This window comes from Leucopleurus acutus (assembly GCF_964270905.1).
Source record: "Leucopleurus acutus genome assembly, chromosome: 1".
Lineage (NCBI taxonomy): Eukaryota > Metazoa > Chordata > Mammalia > Artiodactyla > Delphinidae > Leucopleurus > Leucopleurus acutus.
The window spans coordinates 81,626,633-81,649,078 of record NC_139142.1 but is presented as its reverse complement, the minus strand read 5'-3'; the positions used below and the strand labels follow the sequence as shown (position 1 = coordinate 81,649,078).

The 22,446-nt window shown below is 42.2% G+C and overlaps 1 protein-coding gene across 2 annotated transcripts in view; it reads left to right on the top strand.

Moving 5' to 3' along the window:
* Positions 1–22,446, top strand: part of RASGRP1 (RAS guanyl releasing protein 1) — a gene marked incomplete at both ends in the record, with an annotated part of 84,260 nt that overhangs the window by 2,461 nt on the left and 59,353 nt on the right. For both annotated transcript variants that reach the window (XM_082834782.1, XM_082834781.1), the window contains one exon: positions 2,064–2,248. In XM_082834782.1, the coding sequence (XP_082690908.1) occupies positions 2,064–2,248 (185 nt within the window). The remainder of the gene's footprint in view (positions 1–2,063; positions 2,249–22,446) is intronic.

Genomic DNA, 22,446 nt, shown 5'->3' with positions numbered 1-22,446 from the left:
GAAAGGTGCACAGTCCCAGGCACAGTAAATATTTATTAAACCAAACCAGAGAGGTGCCAAGTACAAATCCCAGATCAAGTACGTATGAGTTCTACAACCTTGTCTAGTACATACGAGTTCTACAACCTTGTCGATGTCATTCAGCCTCTTTTAGACTCAGTTTCAGCATCGTGAAATGGAGATAACATCTCTCTGGGCTGTAAGCTTTGAAGACCATGTAAATCCCCAGCCCAGAGCCTGCCCTATCAAAGGTACTCAATTCAGAGTGGCCATTATTTTCTTTCATTTTCAGATGCTGATCTGATCTTGGGGCTATCACAGGGCCTGGGTAAAAATCAGTAATGACCAGAAACTTGATCAAGTCCTGTAACACCAACCTGATCTTTCAGAAATCACTGCCTTGGGTTAGCAGATTCCCAAGCGCCAGTTTCTGATTGGATTTCACTGAGCCCATCCTAGGTTGGAACAGGTGGCAGCAGCCAATGCCAGACCAGCATTCTGGAGCTACTTTGAAAGGGAACTCGAAGGTCAGTGTGTTCCCTTCACGAGTCTGGCTTTGTACTGAGTGGTCCCACTGTCTTTTTAACAGGGTGGTTTCCCAAAATCCATGTGTGCCCCAGCATTTTATTTTGATCTGAGTACTTCTTCAGTCCCTTCTGGGTGAGGTTACATCTTATCAAGAAGCTTTCCTCAACACTCCACCTAGAACTGGTTTTCCCTCCTCTGAGAACATCACACTTTTTGCCCTTGACACTCACAGGACAGTTATTTAAGATTTATAGAGTTATCTTTTCTTGGTCTTGTTCTGATTCTCCAACTAGATTTTTGTATTAAGGAACTTCCAGCTCACCTTCATACTACAACAACTAACACATAATGAGTATGTTTTACAGTTTGCAAAGTACCTTCACAGACTATCTCACTGGTCCTCTCTGGCCTATCACACATGTTGCTCATAGGCTAAGTACTTATTGATTAATTAATGCCATCATGTGTTTATCAAATATATAGTGGTTAATTAAAGTTATGGATCTCCGCTATATTTCTTTTCTTCATCTCCTCTTTGGTAATAAACATGAAATAACCAAAGCCACAGTAAGGAGAGGAGAATATACTCAGAGGAGTTATCAGCAACAACACGTATCACTAGTAAACCTTCAAAGATGATAGATAAGTCTCTGTATGTTATGTTTATTTTTTTAATGGAAGGAAAAATAAAATGCTTAATTAACCTACTGATATCATTTTGCAAACAACTTGACTTATACTGTTGAGGTCATGACCAAAGATAAAGCTAAGTGAAAGTGGAGGAAGGTGACCTCTTGGGCTCTAAAGCCACTTCCAGATTCAGACTTGTCTTTTTGTATTCACTTCTGGAATAAAGCTCTCATAATCAGTAAGGACTTGATAGAATAATGTTTAATGATAAAAATGACTCAGAATGATTATCAGTAATGAAAAACAGAGTCTTAGAACCAACCAAGATTTGTGAAAAAGGGCTAGATTAACATCTACACACCACTGCCATAACCCTCACCCCCTGCACACGGGTCCTCGGTCTTTGCCTTCTCCCCCAAAATCCTTAAAGATGTTTCTGAGGCCACCTGACTTTCTACAGTAACTCTGATGTTGCTCAAGACGAATGAATTTAGCTGGAGATGAGACCAAACTTAAATAATTCTTAAGACCCAAGTCAGTGGTCTCAGGGCTAAAATAAAAATGTATTGCTAGGAGCTAAAAACTGCCAAGAATAGTCTTGCGTCTGCCTCTTCCTTTCAGGAGCTGGAGGAAGCAGGCCAAAGCAATCCTAACCCCAGGCTGAGGAGCCCTGTTTGCAACCTGAAGTCTCACCTTGCTATTAGTGTGAGAGATGTCTCTTTAACAGCTAACCAGTCCGTTTGGTGCCTTTACCTAGTGGGAGGGGTATGTCTTATCAGCCCAACTCCTGGGATTAATTGTCGTATCTCTACTCCTTTCCTCTTCAATCTGCCTGCAGAGCGCAGAGCTGTCAGTGTGGTCGTCCTCTGGCTGCTCTACTCTCCCTGCCTTTTCTCTTTCCCCAGGAAACCTTCTCATGGCTGCAGAGCAGCCCCTAAAGCAAGACTAGAGGGGAAGCCCTCCAGCAGCCCCCTCCCCTCCCATCCCAGCCTGGCCCAGATCACCCAGTTCCGAATGATGGTGTCTCTGGGACATTTAGCCAAAGGAGCCAGCCTGGACGATCTCATCGACAGCTGTGTTCAATCTTTCGGTGAGTTGGCGAACTGCCCACATGCATAAAAATCGCTCTCTTACTTTGTTCTTCCTTAAAAAGTGCGTTATAGAATAGCAACCTAGATTGCATTTGGGGTTTAAAAATAGCTCTTGAGCCTTTGAAATGTTGGAGACTGTGCAGTGCCTATGGCACATGACTATGTGGGTGTAATAGGTCGTGATGAGAAGCGCGATTTAAAGCAAGAAAAGTTACTGAGGAGAGTTTGCATTTCCAATTTTCTCACGATGGAGGTTTTTCTTGTGATGAAAAATATGATAAAATGCAGTGGTACATCTGGTGCTTTTCTGTCCTTGTGTTCTTGGGCACGAAGACTAGGTTACATGAGCAAACGCTGTTATCAAATAGAAATTCGAAAGCCTTTGGATCATTTGGACAATAAAGTCTTAATAATTCCCCTCACAATCTTGAGGGTGGTTGTGGAGCAATAGGAAAGGACCAGGCAAAGCCAGATGTCTGTGCCTGAAAGGTACTGGCAAATGAGCAGTGTGACTGAGGATTGAGGATCTATAAAATGAGCAGACAGACACATGGGCAGGGAGTTATCTAGGCGTGCACTCTGTCATCACCCGTACTCACAGTGAGGGATGAGCAACTCAGCGCAGCTGACAAGCAATTACCAACAAAGATGCCCTTTTTTTTTTTAATTTTGTAGGCACTGTCTTTCTTTTGATTGTTATATGTGAAGTAGTGATTGAAAAGTACTAAGTGTTTGTTCCCGTTCCCAAAAAGAAATGATGGAAGATTCATAGAGTTTCAATATCACCGGTCCCCCTCCTTGCCCCTTTAGAAACCCCTCCATCTCCCACCGGGAAGCAGATGAGCATGTGTGTCTCAGCACAGAAGCACCACCAGCCGGCCCTGCCCTGGTGCCTCCCAGGGAGTATAGGGGAGGCTTGATCAGATCCCAGGTAGCACAACATGCAGGACTGTTAGAGCTCAGAGCTAGGGATTATTCATTGGCTGGACCTGTTTAGTGCTCAGTCAAACCTTATTTGTAGAATTCAGAAAAAATTGACATTTTGGAGATTCTCATTTAGTACAATTTAGCAAAACATTGAATAGTTTTTGGGGGGATATATGTATATGTATAGCTGATTCACTTTGTTATACAGCAGAAGTTAACACACCATTGTAAAACAATTATGCTCCAGTAAAGATGTTAAAAAAAAAAGAATAGTTTTGGTGATTCCACCATTTGGGTTAAAGCAGAGGTTCTCAAATGTTCCTGCAAAATCACACAGAGGTTTTTTGTAAAACAGATTGCTGGGTCCCACCCGCAGGCCGGCTGCTCTAGCAGGTCTGGGGTAGGGCCCGAGAATTTACATTTCTGTCATTTTCCCGGGTGATGCTGCTGCAGCTGATCAAGAACCTCACTTTGAGAATCACTGCTTTCTTGTTTATTATAGATTTTTTTTAACTTGGAAAAGAGGGAGTATTTTTACTAGTTTAGCACTAAATTTTAATTAAATTTCTATTTAGTTACACTTTAGTCTTTCAGCTGGGATGAATTTGGGAGCAGAATGAACGGTTTTCTATTTCAAAATAATCTCTGTGGAAAATATCCATGCAAGGAGATAAGCTAGAAGATGGGGGGATGGGTGGAAGCATGGCTGTAACGAGCCATTATTCATTATGCACTTTACTTTCACCTGGTTCCCGACTTGATAAGCTGCAAAGTTCCTCATACAGTCGTGATAGTCTTATTTACTGGTCTTCAGCAGGGCACTGTGACTATTTCATGAATAAGCATTTTTATTCTCTTTCCATTTCACTGTTGAGAAAACAAGGTCCAACAATAGTTTTATCATGCCATCTTTCTTCCTCCCCTGCCAGTCATTTAGCTGCCCGCTCAGTTCAAGGCTGTTGCCCTAACCTTCAAATCATCATGACCTCAACCTGAAAAATACATGACCGATTCTGAGGTCCTGCAAAATAAAAAATGACCAAGCCTGACCCACTCCCCTCAGTGAATCCTAGCAGGGCTAAAGATACTGTTTCCTGAATGATGTTGAACTGAAAAGTACCTTAAAATCCCAAAGCTATTTTTAAAAAAAGCCATTGAGTCTAACAGTCTTTTATCCATTACCATGAAGTATCAGTAGCCCCTAATTAAGCCCCTAATTGCATCTGACACTCGGCTGGGCATTGCATGAGAGAATTACAGTGACCGAACCTCTATTCCATTATTCAAGCTTAGAATACCTGAGGAATGCACCGTTCGGGGAAAGAAAAAATGTACCAAAGCCAGGGCAATGATGAGGTAAGGTGTGCAGGAAGAATAAATTCTTTAAACCAGGTAGACTCTGAGCGAGTTCACACCAAAGGTGAGGGCGTAGACTAGGGAGAGCAGCCACGGTCTGTTCAAACCCCTCTCGTGCAGGGCGTGGGAATGCTGCCAGAAGGCAGCAAGGAGCCGTCAGAGGCAAGGTTTTGCACCTGAGGTCCTGCAGGGTTTCCTGCCACAGAATTTACATGAAAGAGGCAAAAAAGAAAAGACACCCTATGTCTGGAGGGAATGGGAGATGACACTTTTGTCTGCGAATGGGACTCTGGTTCAGTGGACGTGTCTAGTGGGGCAGGGGTGTGGAGCTAGAGCTGGGGGCCAGGGAGCCAAAGCTGGATCGTGACAGGCAGCTATCCACGGTAGGACATTGCTTGTGCTTCTGGAGGTTTCCTCAGACGTTATCCGAGAATAGTGACGCGAGGCTGATGCTTCTCTTGAAACTTACCTTACTGGTTATTTTCTCTGGTTCGTATAGAAGAGTTTTTGCTTTAGAGTAAAACAATCGAGCTTAGTTTTTTGTTCATGAGTTTAGAAGTCTTCTCATTTGAATACCCATGGAAAGCGAGGGAAATAGCACTACCAAAGTGTGGGGAAAGTTTTTTTTATCAGGAGGAGTGGTGCGGGGGGGGGGGGGGTCATCTCTCCCTTCAGACTCAGGTTTCAGCCACTCCTCCCAACAACTTGAAAAAAAAAAAAAGGGAGGAAATAAAACCTCTTTTGAACTCAGACTGACTAATTAGTCCATCTACTTTTTACTACTGTCTCAACCTCACCTTGATGCAGATGCCTTGAAGAGGTTTGAACTGGCTACAGCTGTGCTGGCCAGTATGGCAGCCACTACCCACCTGTGGCTATTTATGTAGACATTTTGCTTAATTAAAATTAAATCAAATGTAAAATTTAGTTCCTAAGCTTCACCAGCCATAGTTCAAGTGCTCAATAGCCACAAGTGGTACCTGCTGCTGGACAGAGTAAGTAGAAAATACTCCCTTCTTTGCAGAAAGTCCATGGGATAGCACTGGCCTGGGTAGATGGTTGACCGGAAGGGCAAAAGCAGTGTGGGGTTTGCATTTTTCTAGCAGCTCCAGCTAATAGTCTGACTGCTGTCTAAGGCATCCTGGGCATTTGGCAGTCCTTACTGATGGCTCTCTCTTTAGTATTATTAACCATTCATTTCAGAGGAAGGACTTATTACAAGGCTGTTAGGCATGGGTGGCCGGCACGTACAAATTAAGGCCTCTAGCAAGCCTCCTGATGCCACATACAAGGTTACAGATCTCTGATTAGAAATTCAGAGCCTTGAGTCATAGTGTGTTGCTTTCACCATGAAACAACCCACTCCCACCTTCTGTTTTAATCAGAGGTCATGCGTTACATTGTCACCATATCATTGCTCATTAATCCACTCTTCCACTGAGCATAATGAGGCAAATCATCACAACGCTGGTACGTTTATGTCAAACGTATGTGAATCACACCATCTGTTTCAGAGGTAGGAAAGACCTATGAGATCATCCGGGCTTTTTATAACGTGTTCACTTTGTAAGAGGGCTGCCAGCTTTGAGGGCCGAATGGAGGGCTTCAGATATCCCAGTTCTGGCCCCCTCTGAATGCAAGACAACTTCTGACAGCCTCAGAAAGTAAGCTGCAGACATGTCCCAGCAAGGGACCCTCAGCACGCAGCTCTCCTGCTCCCAGGTCGAGTGTGGGAAGAAACTCCACATCTTTGTCTCACCCGACAGCGAGAAAGGAAACACAGCTTAGCTAGTGTCTTATTTACGGTGTGTTGTTTATTTCTTCCTTGGAGGGCTATATGTATCCATTTTCTTTGAAACTCAAAACAACTCTGAAATAGGGCAGGTATTAGTGTCTCTATGGACAGAGGAGACGATAAGTGGAGCCTGTGAGAACTGAAACAACTTGCCTCATGCCCCCAGCCCCCCAGCCCAGTCTAAAGAGAAAACACGCTTCCAGAAGCCTCTGGAAAGCTGAGCTGGGCCATGCTTAGGTCCTTCTCCTAGGGCAAGCTCCCTTCACTCGGGGGGACCTGCATGCCCCACAGGACAAGTCTGCACTCTGTGCCCACAGTCTGCAGGCCTGGTGTCTCCCAGATTAGAAATTAAACTCCATTCAATGTAGGAAACATTCATTGGACCCCATCTATATACCAGATATCTGCTTGGAATTCTCAAACAAATTCTGAATTAATTTAAATTAGTGTGTGCATTGTATCTCCCAAACGAAAGAAACCTCCAGACTAATAGGTATATTTCCCGTACCACTAATAGATGTATTTCCTGCAGTTGGATGTTAAAAGCATTGTATAGACCTCAGCGTATTAAGGGTAAAACACTACATCTATTTTTAAAGTTAGATCCAAAAAAGGCAAACACACACTCGTTGGGACTGTTGTTCCCTCCGTGGCAGAGGGAAGATTCAGTGTTCCTCACCCCTCTGCAACTTAGTCTGTGCACCAAAGCCGAGTGCCCAGAGGCAACAAAAGCACAAGACCAGGCGCCAAGGGCCATGATGTTGAAGGGCGGTCGGACCCAGGAACCAGCAACTCCAAGGAACAAAGCCAAGTGTAGGGTCAGGAAAGCTGGCCATTGTGAAGACAGGCTCTTTGGGAATAAGACCACAGCTGTCCCAGCAGCCTCCTCAGTGGAGTCTCCCATCTCTGGGAGTCATGGTTGCAAGATACCATATGTATAGGATGGTCCTTTGGGCACCCACGTCCTGAGGCTCCTGGGCATCAGAGCAGCTCGTGGGCATGGCTGTTCTTAGCCCTCTGGAGTGAATTCGTATTCTCTGATTGGGATGCTGTATATTGGCAAGGAGCCTCCTTGCTGCGTCTTTGATAGGCTGGCATGTCTGCCCTCTCCAGGTGTGAGGTACAGTGACTAGAGGGAATTTCCCATCTCCTCCTTTCTTAGGCCTGGCGGGCTGGGCCTTTACCTGAATTGGCCCCATTCATCTTCACAACAACTCGGTGAGGTGGATATTATTTTGCTCTTTTAATTAACAGGTAATTGAAGCTCAGGAATGTTAGTAACCTGTGGAAAGTGGCCAAACTCATTAGTGGGAGAGCCGCTGAGATCTGAACTCTGACACTCCTGTTCTCTCCACTCTACCAGAGGTTCTCCAGCTTCAGCATGAATAGTCATCATTGTGGGGTGTGTTCAACTTTCAGGTTCCTGAGGGTCAACTCCAGAGCTTTTCATTCAGTCTCGTGGTTTTGAAGGAGGTGACCCCACAAACTGATTTTGAGAAATACCATCCTATAGCACACTTGCTTCTTGGACATCCCAGAGCATTTTCTCAGGCTTTCTAGGGAAACACGGAAAACTTAAAGAATACAAATCCTCTGAAAAACGATAGAGCAAATAGGTTTTCAACTGTATGAACTAGACAATCACGAGGCGAAGCCAGTGTCCTGGCCATCTCTAAAGCAATCAGTCCAGATCTAACTAGAGAGAGGCCTGCCTTTGAGCAGGTTTGCAACTCTGGTCCCACTGCTGTCAGATTTTCCTGTACTTTTTTTTTTTTTTTTTTTTTGGCGGTACGCGGGCCTCTCACTGTTGTGGCCTCTCACGTTGTGTCGCACAGGCTCTGGACGCGCAGGCTCAGCGGCCATGGCTCACGGTCCCAGCCACTCCACGGCATGTGGGATCTTCCCGGACCGGGGCAGGAACCCGTGTCCCCTGCATCGGCAGGCGGACTCTCAACCACTGCGCCACCAGGGAAGCCCAGATTTTCCTGTATTTCTATCCCTTTTCAAATGCGGGAACTCTTTTGAAAACTTCCCGCCTGTCAGTCTTTTGGCCGTGGAAATAAACGGAAAGTGGTGGTCTATTATTACTATGATTTGGTTCCTTGCACTCAAAGGCAGCATTCCCAATGTGCATTTCCACCTTTAAGCCACACTCAGACCCGTTTCGTGTGATGCTGGGGGCCTGGCTCCCTAGTGTATGCCAGTTCCCCGTGGATCAGAGACCCAGAAGTAGTGACTTCGCTGAGGGAACTGGAGCCGTGCTCCTCTGAGCACTTCTTCAAAAGTGCTGCTTTTGCAGCAGACTTTTTAAGGCCCTATATTGACATGACGGTTGTTAAGTCCGTGATGGAAACACATTAGGAAATAACGTGAAAGCAAAAATGGTGTGTTCACTTGTTGGCTGTGGTTGGCAGTGAGACCACCAGGGAAGGTTATCTGAAGTGCAGACCCACCCCTGGCCCACCTCCTGTTGGTAGGACCTGCCTGCTTCTGCCTGGAGCTGTTACAGCTGCTGGACTTGGTGCCTTGGTCTGCAGGTAGTTTGGGCTACCAGCTAGTTGGGGTTGTCCTAGAGGGATTATGAGGAAGACAGCAGGGAAAGAGCGAGAGAAGAAGCAGGGTCAGCTACGCACGTCCTACGCAGATGCACAGGGCACCACACTTGACGGGTTGCTGTCACAATCTTGAAAGTCTTACTCTGTGAGAGCAGGTTGTTACATTATCAGGAGTTTAGCAGGCCAATTGCTAAATACAGGCATCAATAAAAATTAAATTATATAAACTTACAGTTATATTAAAAATAAAAATAAACCCTCAAAACTCATCATTTCCTAGTGTATTACCACATTTTACTGTCATCCATCTTCTTGAGATGGCCACTGTGTCTGTATGGTACAAATGCTATGTAGTGATATGCTATACACGTATAGCACATACGTATCATACGTATACACATAGTGGTGTGGAGATCGCTGCGTCTCTTCCCAGCTCCGTGGTCCGTGAAAGTCACGCCAGGAGCTTGACGTTCCCTGTGTTGGGAGTATTTACTCCAGGGAAATGGGCAAACACTACCAATCGGGTTTGTCTCGACCCCACCCCTGGAGAGGCCATCGTTAAGCTCTTACCAGCACCTTCCCCCAGCTACAGAGGATGCTTACACGGCAAAGGGCAAAGGCGGGAGGCTGAAAACTGGAAATTTTACTTTGTGTTACCTGTTTAGGGGAAAGTATTATTTGCCGTTGTTTTGCTACTTTCATCTAAGTATCTTATAAACAACCCTCCATGTGTTCTTCAAAGAAAAGGAACCATATCTCTTACCGATAAGGAGTCACATGTCAGTGAAGTTGAGAAATTTTTTTGAAGTGTTAGATCAGGTCATAAGAGGGGAAGGGGGCTGGGGGGGGCGGGTGAAAGGAGTAAAGAGGGTCAATTGTATGGTGACAGATGGTAAGTAGAGTTTTGGGGGTGATCACTGTGTAGTGTATATACAAATATTGAATTATAGTGTTGTACACCTGAAACTTATGTAACAGTAAAAAGAAAAACAAAGTCACAGTGGAAATTTAAGACTGAGAGATTCTCATTTTGGAGTCGAAGTTATTCTGTGTTTTTGTCTTTTTAATTTACCTCCTCTAAAAATTCTCCCTGGTGAAACTTTCCCTTATTTCTGATCAACTAAACCTCAATTTTGTGACTTCTGTTCTTCATAAATGCTAACATTATACGCTGTCTCTCTTCGTTTCTGATTCCATCTGTTTAATCGTTTGCCTTCGTTTCTCTCTATCTGGTAACAGGCACTATTGATACATAAAACCAAGCTTTTGTTGAGTGTGTTTTCATAAGTTTGTTTGCTAACTATATTTCTAACTTTGTGAGCTGTCCATATCTTTGCCTATTTATCACTTGTTTAATGTTTTTATTATTAGAGGTTATGAAAGCTTTTTATGGTTAAAAAAAAAAAAAGCCTGTTAACTCTTTGATTGGCATTTGCTACAGGCATTTTTTTTCCTCACTCTCGTTTCAGTTTTTATGTTGTTTTGGGGACATTAATGAAATATTACATTTTTATGTAGTTAAATTTTTCATGTTTTCTTTATCTTTTCCTTTATTAACTCTGAACTTGAAAAAAGAATCCCTATTCCAAAGACTTTGTGACTATTCCATCATCATTTTAATAAAAGTTTTATTAAATCTATTGTATGATATCATTCCATATTCCACTATTGTGGATGATCAGAAAAACTTTGTCAACAGTTTTTGCTGAAAAAAAAAAAGAAGCCTTCAGTCTTGTTTTTGAGGTTGTCATTGGCTTAAACCCAGAGCACTTGGACTGTCACTTTGTAACTCAGAGCCTCAATTTCCCCTCACTGTCAGACTCCTGAAATGATTTCTGAGACTGAAAATGTCTGGGAGAAGGCGTAATGGGGTCTCAATCATGATGTTGACTGTGAACTTGTAAGTCCTTTGGGAATTTGTCTTTTTTTAAAGCAAGTACTTTTGATTATTAGAAGAGCCAGTATCCTTAGGGTGAAGACTTAAAAGACCAACCAAATTTAAATAGATTTTTTCCCTAAATTATTAGTATAGACTGAATCTATATTGTACTTACATAGACTTTTTTATTGTGGTAAAATGTACATAACATAAAGTATACCACGTATGTAGACTTTAAAATTTTTTCTAGTAATAGTTACCTTTTGAGTATTTACTATGAACAGCACAGTGTTTATATTAATATTTTTATATACACATTCTCATTTAATTCCCACTACTTTATAAGTTCTTGTATTTACAAAGATCTAACTATAACTCAGCTCACACACTTACTTTTTTTCCAGTTTTTTTTTTGAGACATAATTGACATACATCACTGTATAAGTTTAAGGTGTACAGCACAATGGTTTGATTGACATATATTATGAAATGATTACCACAATAAGTTCAGCTAACATCCATCTTCTCATATTTGTATTTACAAAGATCTAATTGTAACTCAGCTCTCCTGTCTTACTTTTTAAATTTTAATAACTTTTTTTTAAACATCTTTATTGGAGTATAATTGCTAACATTTTAATAACTTTTAAAATTATTTATGTTCACTATAGAAAGCTTATAAAATACAGACTAGTAAAAAGAAGAAAATTGCATGCATCCATTCTACCACCAAAAGCAAGATAAGCACTGTCGACACAGTTGGGTATACTAGATTCTCTTCTATGCATGTTCATGTACTGCAGTCATATTAACTTTTTTATGGTAGATTGACTACAATTACCTCTTTGCTTTTCATAATTCACATTTTAAACAATTATGATCTTAAAATCAGTATTAGCATTTATAAAGAGGTGTGCTAGCACACAAAGTTGCTATTCCATCCTAAAATTGATTTTAAAAAATAATTCTGGCCTAATCTCTTCACATATGAGGCATAAAAGTGAAGGTTGCTTGGCAACTAAAATGATTCTAATGAGGACTTAAAAACATTACAAGAAAAGAAAAGTAGTTACTCATTTCTTTCCAATGCTAAATGTGAATTATGATAAACATGACTGATTATAGTTGTAATAAATGAAGGAGACAAAAAATGCTCCCATTAACTTAAAAGTCTAGAGGTGAGTTTTTTTTTTTTTCTTTTATGTATAGGGAAAGTCAGCAAGGTTTTGCTGAAGGGAAACAGAAACAGTGGAAAAATCTTGTGTCTCTGTTAACTTTCTAAGAGAATCTTAAGAAGTAGCAACTGGGAAAGATACATAGCAGAAGCACAAAGATGCTACAGTTTGGTACGTTTGTGATTCTTCTGCGGAGATGGTGGGCAGTGGTGTGAGGGAGGACATGTTGTCTGCTTTGGTTTTTTCCAAAGAGTGGTCAAGGGCCCTGGAGAGACTGCTGAGGTTCTTATTAAACTCTTCAGGCAGAAGATGCTGCCAGGATGGAGCTTGGATTAGAGGGACACCAGCAATTAGTTGAAATGAACAAAGGGAGTAGGGACCAGAGGTACTGTTCTTGAGGGGAGAGGGGAAGCAGAGACTGGCAGTTTTAGAGTGAAGGAGAGAGTGGAGTAACCGGAGTAGTAAGGCAGTCAAGGATGAAGTCACTTGGGAATTTCTGGGGTAGGGGAGCAAAGGTAGCTTTGGCTGGCTTCCCTTCACGGATGTCTGTGAACCGCTGTTCCCCCAGGACTTGTTTTTGTCATCTTGTGAAGAGCCCCATTTAAAGGAGGCACCCAGGACATTTAGGAAGCCAAGAAATGTCCCAGCATTATGATTTATGAGCCTATCTTGTTAGAATGTAGTTACAGCCTACAGAGCATCCTTAAGTCTGGTGAGCAGTTAATCCTTTTGGTTAATTTTGCATTCACTTATTTAATGCCAGGTGCATAGGGAAGTTTTCATGCTCCCTTCCCCCCTTCTTCCTCCTCAGCTCACTTGCATCCTGGGTTCCAGATTTACTCCACCCAAACCTCCTTTGGTGGGTTCACCATTTCCCTCCACTCCCAGGTAGTTCAAGACACACAGTGAGTCACTCAGGCTTCTGATGTGTTGCTTTCCAGAAGACAGCTGTAGTTGTCACACTCCTGGCTGCTGGACTTTGTCTTCAGTTATTGCCAAGGATGAGCTGAGTGTGTGGTGACTGGGGTCCACCTGACTGTTTGGCGCTGCTTTAAATTAACCCGGAAGGACCTATTCCCCACAATTACTGTGCCTGTGGTTCCCCCACCGTCTCTGCCCTCAGTGGCTCAGAGTCCTGTTACCTGGTCAGCAACCACCAACATCTGCCCGAGATGGACTTAGCTTCAGTTAACTGAGAAAGTGTGCCCTGAAAATTGCAAGAAAGGTAGAGGAGGATTCTCTGGACTAAAAGAGATTTAAGGGACATTTCAACCAGTCATAACATGTTAACCTTTTTTCTAAATGTACACACACACATATTCATAATTATTATATAATTATATGTACTTGGAAATTTGTATGCTGAATGGATATTTAATGATATTAAGGAATTACTATCGATTTTATTTGAGGCATGTTAATGATGCATTGGGTTTTCTTTTTCTTAGGAGTTCTTATTTTTTAAAATACATACTGAAATAGTTACTGATGAAATATCATGTTTGGTATTTGCTTTTAAATAATATGGGAGGGAAAAGTGAGCGGAGTATAGATGAATTGGCCATGTTCTGATCATTGTTGAAGCCAGATAGGTCCATAGAGGTCCCTTACATTGTTTTTGCCTACTATGGTATATGCTTATAATTTTCCCTATTGAGATCTTAAAAAGAAAGTATTCTCAAACCTAAGAAAAATAGATGATTACGAATTCCAGAAAATTCAAAGGAATCTAGTCTAATTTTCTTGGGTGATGAAACAGAGTGCTCTGTCTGTCTTAAAGAGGGAAGAGGAAAGTCAAGAATAAACATAGGGTACTTTGGATGCACAGCACTGAAATACCTTATTCGTGTCCTGTACTTGACACCCCACATCACATTCAGCCCACTCCCTGCTTCAGCACTGAGATGTTGAACTCCCGGTATCCAGAAAGACCAAAACAAAACAAAAAAAACTGCAGACTTTAATCTTCAACCCTACTATCAGAGGCAGGACTTGGAGTTAAGTGACTGAGAGAATGTAATACTCTCCTCCCCACCCCACCTCTCCCTCTCCCTCTCCCTCTCCCTCTCCCTCTCCCTCTCCCTCTCCCTCTCCCTCTCCCTCTCCCTCTCCCTCTCCCTCCCTCCCTCCCTCCCTCCCTCCCTCCCTCCCTCCCTCCCCCCCCTTTCTCTCTCTAACACACACACACACACACACACACACACACACACACACACACACACACAGTTTTGATTAGGGAAATGCCATGGTCTTGGTAGAGCCTGACCCAAAGAAGGCAGTGAGCAGATTACAGAGGAGGCCATGGGACGCCACACAGCATGGTAGTCTTTGGAATCCACTCCTGACTCTGCCATTTACCAGATGTTGGCCTTAGGCAAGTTATTTTACTGCAGTTTTCTCATCTGCAAAACAGATAATAATGGTGAAAGGTTTTAAAGGTCATTTTAGTTTGGGTGAAAATTAAATGTTTGTCTTAGGTAGGTTTCCTCAGAAGCAGATCCTGAGACAAGGATTTGAATACAAATAGTTGACTTTGGAAAATGATCCTAGGCAAAAACTGGGAAGGCGGCTTATAAAGGGTGCATTGTCAAGTGGGTCATTACTCTAGAATCAAGGTAGAAGACTTCAGAACTATCCTACCGAAGGCAAAGGAGCTGGGGTGTTTATATGGCAAATACCTCCAGTCATTGGTTAAGGGCTGCTTCTAGGTGTTAATTCTCCAGCGTGTTTTCTCCAGCATGTCTGGGCTGCCGTGCGCACAGGCGGGGATGGGAAGGACCTCCAAAGGAAGCCCTCAGGCAGGTTGAAGTTGGGTGGGCATACACTATAATAGGAGGGCCTGAGAGTATGTGGGTGGGGGTACTGACGGCTCTGCTACAAAGTAAATGCTCAGTAAATGTTGGATGGGCAAATATAGGCTACATATAGGTCCAGATAGATTCAGAGCTGGTTAATAATCATACTCAAAGTGTATACATACAGACATGGGTATGGATGGATGTCGTTCTGCAGGTGTAAACACTTACGGGTGGCTCTGGACATTTTCGTCAGACTTAAACACAATCTATGTTTTTGTTAGACACACTGATGGAAATAAGTACATTAGATGAAAATCAAAGTTCAGGAAGATCAATAAGGAAGAGCAGAGAACTTGGACAGCACTTCAATAGGAATAAATGTCTTGCACTGAAATGTAATAATATTGCTTTATATGTATTCTGGATGGAGAAAAACTAGGGTACTTGCCATCTTTTGAAAAATACCAAAGGCTATTAGTAGATTTTAAATTCAATATGAGCCTATAGTGCCATGTGACTTCTCAAAAAGTTAAAGTAATCTGGGATTGCCTTAATCGAAATAGACTTTCCAGGTTAAGGGACTAATACCCTGATTGAATTATAAGGTCTAGTCCTAATGCTAGAACTTTTTGCCCTTAGCGAGTTTCTTAACATTTCTGAGACTCAGTTTCTATCAACATGAAAGTTAATACATATCCTCTATATTGTTGTGAAGTGGAATCTTAGTAGAAAGAAATCATTTATGTAAAATTTTATCAAAATACCATTATAGTAGATAATCAAAAATAGATAAATCAAAAATAGTAGATAATCAGAATGTTAGGGTTAGGGTTTAGGGTTAGGTTATAGACTTGAGTGTTAGTGTATCATCCTCCCAGATTAATAATGCAAACTGCCAAAGGGTGCATAATTGCATCTTGGAGATACAAGATGGAGGTATCTGGTTGAAATGGCTGTGTCAAAAGAATTACCGGATGTTGTCATAATAGACACAGGCAGGTAGGAACCTAGTACGTAGTACTGTAATTTTAAATTTTACATGAATATGAGCTATATTAATAGGTGTTTAGTGAATGAGACCCCAAAACGTAATTCCCTCATTTTTCAAATTATTAGGACAATGACAGAAATCCAACATGAACTATCTTACAGAATTTATTGAAGAAATACAGGTATTTCATATAACTGAAGCACAGAAGGAGTACAGGATACCTGCAGGCCTTGGAAACATCTGAAATTAGGGACTAGAACACCATCAGGAGATACCAGCATGTATTTCTGTCTCTTTCTTCTTTCTCTGACTTGCTTCTCTGCTTGTCAGCTAGTCATTTTCTTTCACTGAAGATTTGTTTCCTCCCTGGACAAGGGAATATGGCTCTAACAACTGCAAATCCTGTATCTCTAACCATTAGAGATTTAATATTTTTTTCCTCAAGTTCAGTGAAAAAATTGCCAGGGAAGAACTTTGGTTGGTTCAAATTGGGGTAGATGGCTACTGCTTGAACCAATCAACTGTGGCCACAGGGGTGGAGTAATTTAAGAATGGAGCATTTCTCTCTAGAACCACATTACTGAATTTGGGGAAGAAATTTTTCCCAAAGGAATGCTGATGTTCTGGGCACATTAAACCAACAATGTCCCAGAGAAGACATACAGGTGGCCAAGAGGCACATGAAAAGCTGCTCAACATCATTATTAGAGAAATGCAAATCAAAACTCCAGTGAGGTATCACCTCACACCAGTCAGAATGGGCATCATCAGAAAATCTACAAACAACAAATGCTGGAGAGGGTGTGGAGAAAAGGGGACCCTCTTGCACTGTTGGTGGGAATGTAAATTGATACAGCCACTACGGAGAACAGTGTGGAGGTTCCTTAAAAAACTAAAAATAGAATTACCATATGACCCAGCAATCCCACTACTGGACATATACCCAGAGAAAACCATAATTCAAAAAGATACATGCACCCCAGTGTTCATTGCACCACTATTTACAATAGCCAGGTCATGGAAGCAGTGTAAATGCCCATCGACAGACGAATGGATAAAGAAAATGTGGTACTTTTGTACAATGGAATATTACTCAGCCATAGCAAGGAACGAAATTGGGTCATTTGTAGAGATGTGGATGGACCTAGAGACTGTCATACAGAGTGAAGTAAGTCAGAAAGAAAAACAAATATCGTATATTAACGCATATATGTGGGATCTAGATAACTGGTACAGATGAACTGGTTTGCAAGACAGAAATAGAGACACAGATGTAGAGAACAAATGTATGGACACCAAGGTGGGGAAAGCAGGGGTGGGAGGTGGTGGTGGTGTGATGAAAGAAGAAAAAAAACCAACATCTGTCTATTACACCAAGATCAGACCGAGCACTAGAGTGCAGGGCATTATTAAATTTAGGTTTAGTCTCTGGGTTTTAAGACAGGAATAGAAAGCTAGAAAGAGTACAGAGGAGATAAATAGTTAAGGAATGATATAGAAATAAAATCTATGAGGATATAAGATGGCAGCATCTGAAAAGATGACAAATTAGTGTTTTCTTTCTTCTTAGTCTTAACAGTGTTAAGTGTATGTATGTCTTGATAATGTTATGCATAGAAGAGTTAGTATGTATATGTCCTCCCAGAGGACAGATACAGAGTAAATGGACTTCCCATTTATACACATATTAAATATCAAAACACAAACTCCCAGTTCTGGCCATGATAGATTATTGGGTATTGGAATTATTTTTCTGCTGTAAACAACTATAAAACTGGACATAACATGTGAAGCAACTATTTTTTTTAACATGCATTTTTTAAATTTATTTATTTATTTTGGTTGAGCTGGGCTTAGTTGCGGCGTGTGGGATCTTTAGTTGGGGCATGCGGACTTCTTAGTTGCAGCTTGTGGATTTCTTAGTTGCAGCATGTGGACTCTTAGTTGTGGCATGTGGACTTCTTAGTTGCAGCATGTGGACTTCTTAGTTGCAGCATGCATGTGGGATCTCGTTCCCCGACCAGGGATCGAACTCGGACCCCCTGCATTGGGAGGGCAGAGTCTTACCCACTGGACCACCGGGGAAGTCTGAAGCAACTATTTTTAGGTATTAGAAAACAGGACAGACTTGTGATTATGGATAAACTGAAAAGATATAAGGTAACCTCAAAACTTATCTTGGCTTTCTCCTGGCACTGTACAAATTGTTGTACAGAGGACTAGAACTCAGGGAGCAGCATCTGGCCTGGCAGAGGAAACAGAGTTTGCGTTCAGGGCTTCTGGGATGGCTGGAATTTGTGGATTAGGGTATTGGAAAGAAGGGATCTCTTGTCTTTGGCCAAGTGCTAAACTGTGTACAAATATGGTAAGACTCCATGCCACCAAATTGTTACTGGGGGTCTGTGAGTCAGAGGAAGTCTTATAGTCTGGGAAATATTGTAGTTTGGAACCAGCCAGAATGGAAAGATATAACACCTGAGGCATTCAGCTGAGACATGAAAAAGACCACACCACAGGAATAGGAGTACTAGAGCCCTAGAGTAAGAGCTACTCTTGAGCCACCCTAACAAAGCCTAAATCCAGGCCTTGACAGGATGAGTTTAAAGCTCCAGTAAATTAAATGTGTCTATAAATTAACATGATCCAAATTCTAAACATTGTATCCACAATGCCCAGCATGTAATATAAAATTACAAGACATTTGAAAAAGCAGGAAAATGTGACGCATAACCAGAAGGAAAAAAAGTTAAGAGAAATAGACTCAGAGTTGACACAGATGTTGGAATTAGTAACTAGGGAATTTAAAACAGCTATTATAAATATGTTGAAGGACTCAGAGGAAGGTAAACAGAAGAGTAACTCAACAGATAAATGGAAACAATGAAATCAGAAGACTGACAGCACCAGCTGTTGGTGAGGATGTGGAGCATCTCGAACTCTTAAACATTATGAATGGGATTGTAAAATGATATAATCACTTCGGAAAACTGTTCAGCAGTTTCTTATAAATATACACCTACCCTATGTCCCATCAGTTGTACTCCTAGGCACTTATACAGGAGGAAGGAAAACATGCCCATGATATGACTTATACAAGAATGTCCATAGCAGCTTTTGCCATACAGATCCAAAACTGGAAACAACCCAAATATCACTCAACATGAGAAAGAATAAACAATACGCTATGTATACAATGGAATACCTACTCATCAATAAAAAGGAATGCACTGCTGATGTAGTCAACATTGATTAATCTCAAAAATGTTTTGCTTCATGAAAGAAGCATTACACACAAAAAATACATACTGTATGATTCCAATATATGAAGTTCTAAAATAGGTAAAACTAATTTATGATTTAAAAAAAATAAGAAAAATGGCTTTATGGCGGGCTGAGTTGGAGGAACTGACTGGGAAGATAAGGGAACTTACTGGGTCATAGAAATATGCTAAATCTTGAGAGGGTTTGGGTTATAAGGATGTATGTATTTGTCAGAAGACATCAAACTATATGTTAAAATTTGTGCTTTCCACTGTACCTCAGTAAGATAGAAAATTTTTTTTTCAAAAAACAAACATCAGGGCTTCCCTGGTGGCACAGTGGTTGAGAGACCGCCTGCCGATGCAGGGGACACGGGTTCGTGCCCTGGTCCGGGAAGATCCCACATGCCGCGGAGCAGCTGGGCCCGTGAGCCATGGCCGCTGAGCCTGCGCGTCCGGAGCCTGTGCTCCGCAACGGGAGAGGCCACAACAGTGAGAGGCCCGCGTACCGCAAAAACAACAACAACAACAAAAAAAAAAAACACCAAAACTGGCTAGCAGAAAACTGGTAGAAATTTCTTCTGTAGGAACTTTAAGTGAGAGGACATCTTTTCACAATCTATTCCCATGTGGTAGAGCTTGCTAGAAGGTAAAGCCAAGATTTTCAAGGCCTACCAGATAGCAAGTGAAGATGACTAACTTTTGTTTCATCTCTGGTTGAATCCTTTGGGTTCCTCTATGATTGTGTGTGATCAAATACGTGAGGGCCAAGATCTGAGGGACAAGTGTCTAGTGACTCAGAAACCAGAGCACCCTCCTGATGATCACTGGGCAGGGGTGGGGAGATAAATAAAACCCTGCCAAGAACATCCGTATTTAATCAGTTGACCCGCCGCTAGTGAAATACTCTTTGTAACACCCCACGAACTACAGAGGTGAAATGGCAGACTCCTTGAAAGTTAACTCATGAGACCATGCCATTGGAGAAGAGGGGTTCATTGAAATTTACCAAGAACCCACACAGTTCATTTTAATCCTACTTGTGAGTCTGTTCCAGCTGTTTTACCAGAGTTGCTGAAATACTATAAAATGACTGATGTTCAATCCCCTTCTGGTTCCTCTCTCTGGCAGAAATATTGTGAGTGGCAAAAGGCCCGAGAGTTGGATGGTGGGAAAGGGAAAATGATATGTTTTCATATCCTGGATAAAATGCCCCTGGCCAGACAAAGTACAGCAGGGTCATCCCTGGGATTGAGCTTTCGGTGCCCCCTTCATTAATGCCTGGAAAGTGATGGACCCCAGTGGACGCCTCCCAGGGTTCCAGGGAAGAGGGGAGAGAGAAGACTGCCCAGACACCACAGGCAAAGACCCTTAATCAGCAGAGCCTGTGAACGCCCCGGGAGAACTGACATCTTTATGTTGGAGGGTGTGAAGGACCCTGGCCTCCGGCTTCAGGGATAAAATATCCCCTCAGAATATGGCTGTGCAGGCCCGAGGGAGAGGGGAGCTTTACTAGTGTACGACGGGAAACCCCCTGCGGCCCAGATTAGTTACCTTTGATCGTGGTCCCCCTGGCTCAGCCCACATTGCTTTCTGATGTGCTTCTGATTGTGCTTCCTGAGTCCCCACCCAGGAGTCTGTAACATTGGCACCAAATCACCTATTTGTTAAGTACTTCCCTTGTGTCTAGCCCTGAAAACGACTGAAAGGCCTCACCACTGATTTCTGCAATTGGAGATGTCTTCATGAGGTCATTAGTAGCTTATAGACCTACCCCAGGGCAAGGAATAAACTAAGTGGTCTAAAGCAGTCTAATCAAACTTGACTGACCATCATATCATTGGAGAGATTTTTAAAAATACAAATTCTGTGTCCATCCTTGAATATTTTGATGCAATAGGTATGAGATAAAGCCTTGGGATCTGTTTGGGGGGAAGGTCGTTTGGTTTATTTTTTGTCTCGTCTTATTTTTAAGCTAACCAGCAGGTCTTGAAAAGTCAGTCAGGTTTAATATGTTCATTTACTTCTGGGTAAGCCTGAACATATGCACCCTAGGATAGAAAACATTTGATTTTTTTTCTCCTGAAACTCTCCACTAAATTAAGACCACCTCACTAGAAAAAGAAGAAAAAAATCACCCACTAAAGCCCCCAAATTTACCAATTGTGAGTTTTTTTTCATTATGTTATCTCCTCTCAGAGTGACAATTATTATACAAATATGACCAGAGGAATACTGAAGTCTACAACACCTTAACACAGGAAGATCTTTCCTATGGTTTCCACAGGTGACCAGGTGTGTGGAAAGGTGAGAGGTAAAGGGGGAAAACACACTAAGTGGGGAAAGTGTTGAAGTGCTTCCTACTACACAGCCTGCTCTATACCTATTCAGACTGGCGACTGCGTCCTCATTTTACCTAAATCGCTAGCACGGATCAGGGAGGGACACATGTGCCAGCTGGTGCACATGAGAGGCCAAAGATGAAATAATGATATTGACCCACTGTGACCAAACTCTGAGCAAGCAGATGAAGCCAAGGCCTTGCCAACGTTCAGCCCCATCCTTGCTGACTTCTTGTATATTTTGGGGTCTGGATTTTTTTGCAAGTGGGTGATCCAGCATCCCTGTGACAGATCGGGGAAGCCCTAGAGTCCTTGCTCTCTTATAATCATAGATGGCCATCTGAATGGCTCCTTGGCTTTTAAAGCAGTCGGGAAGGATGTTGACAGGGAAGGAAACTGAGAGTTAAGATACTAATGCTGACCAAGTGTGGGAGGAAAAATAATCAATTCAAGTAACTGAGCTTCCTGAAGAACAGCAAAACTAGTCATGTTAGGCAAAAACCAACCTTTATTTCATGCTCTGATATGATCTCACTGTAGCAGTAAGTGTACACACATGCCCACATACACACACACACACACTCACACACTCTGTAACCTTCCCTTAGTAGCTATGCAGTTAGGGAAAAGATGCAAGTAGAAATTAAAATAAGGTACTAGGTTCTTTAGAAATGATCCACCTGGAAAAGAGCCTTTAGGGCTCGGGTTGTAAGGTATAACCAGTTTTAAAAGATTGCTGGGTGAGAGGGTGCTGCTCTCCCTTTTCTGTGGACAGACCATCTGCTTTTGCAGCATTTTAAAGTAAAGATCTGAGTAAGGGCAACTCCCCAGTTTGGTATATGAGGTCCCCAACACTGTGACCCATATCCGCATTTTCATACTTCCTGTCTACAAATGCTTTCCAATTAAGCCAAACTGGACTTCGCATCCTTTCCTGAATGTACTTTTAACTCTCTGATCTCCGAGAGTAGAAACCATTTCTTCCCTCACCCAGAATGTCTTTACCTCCATCTTAGTCTGTCAATATTTGACCCCTCCTTCAAGACCCACCTCATGCCACCTCTTCATAAAGGTTGAGCCATTTCTTCTAGTCAAATCTAGCCTTCCCCTTTCCCCACA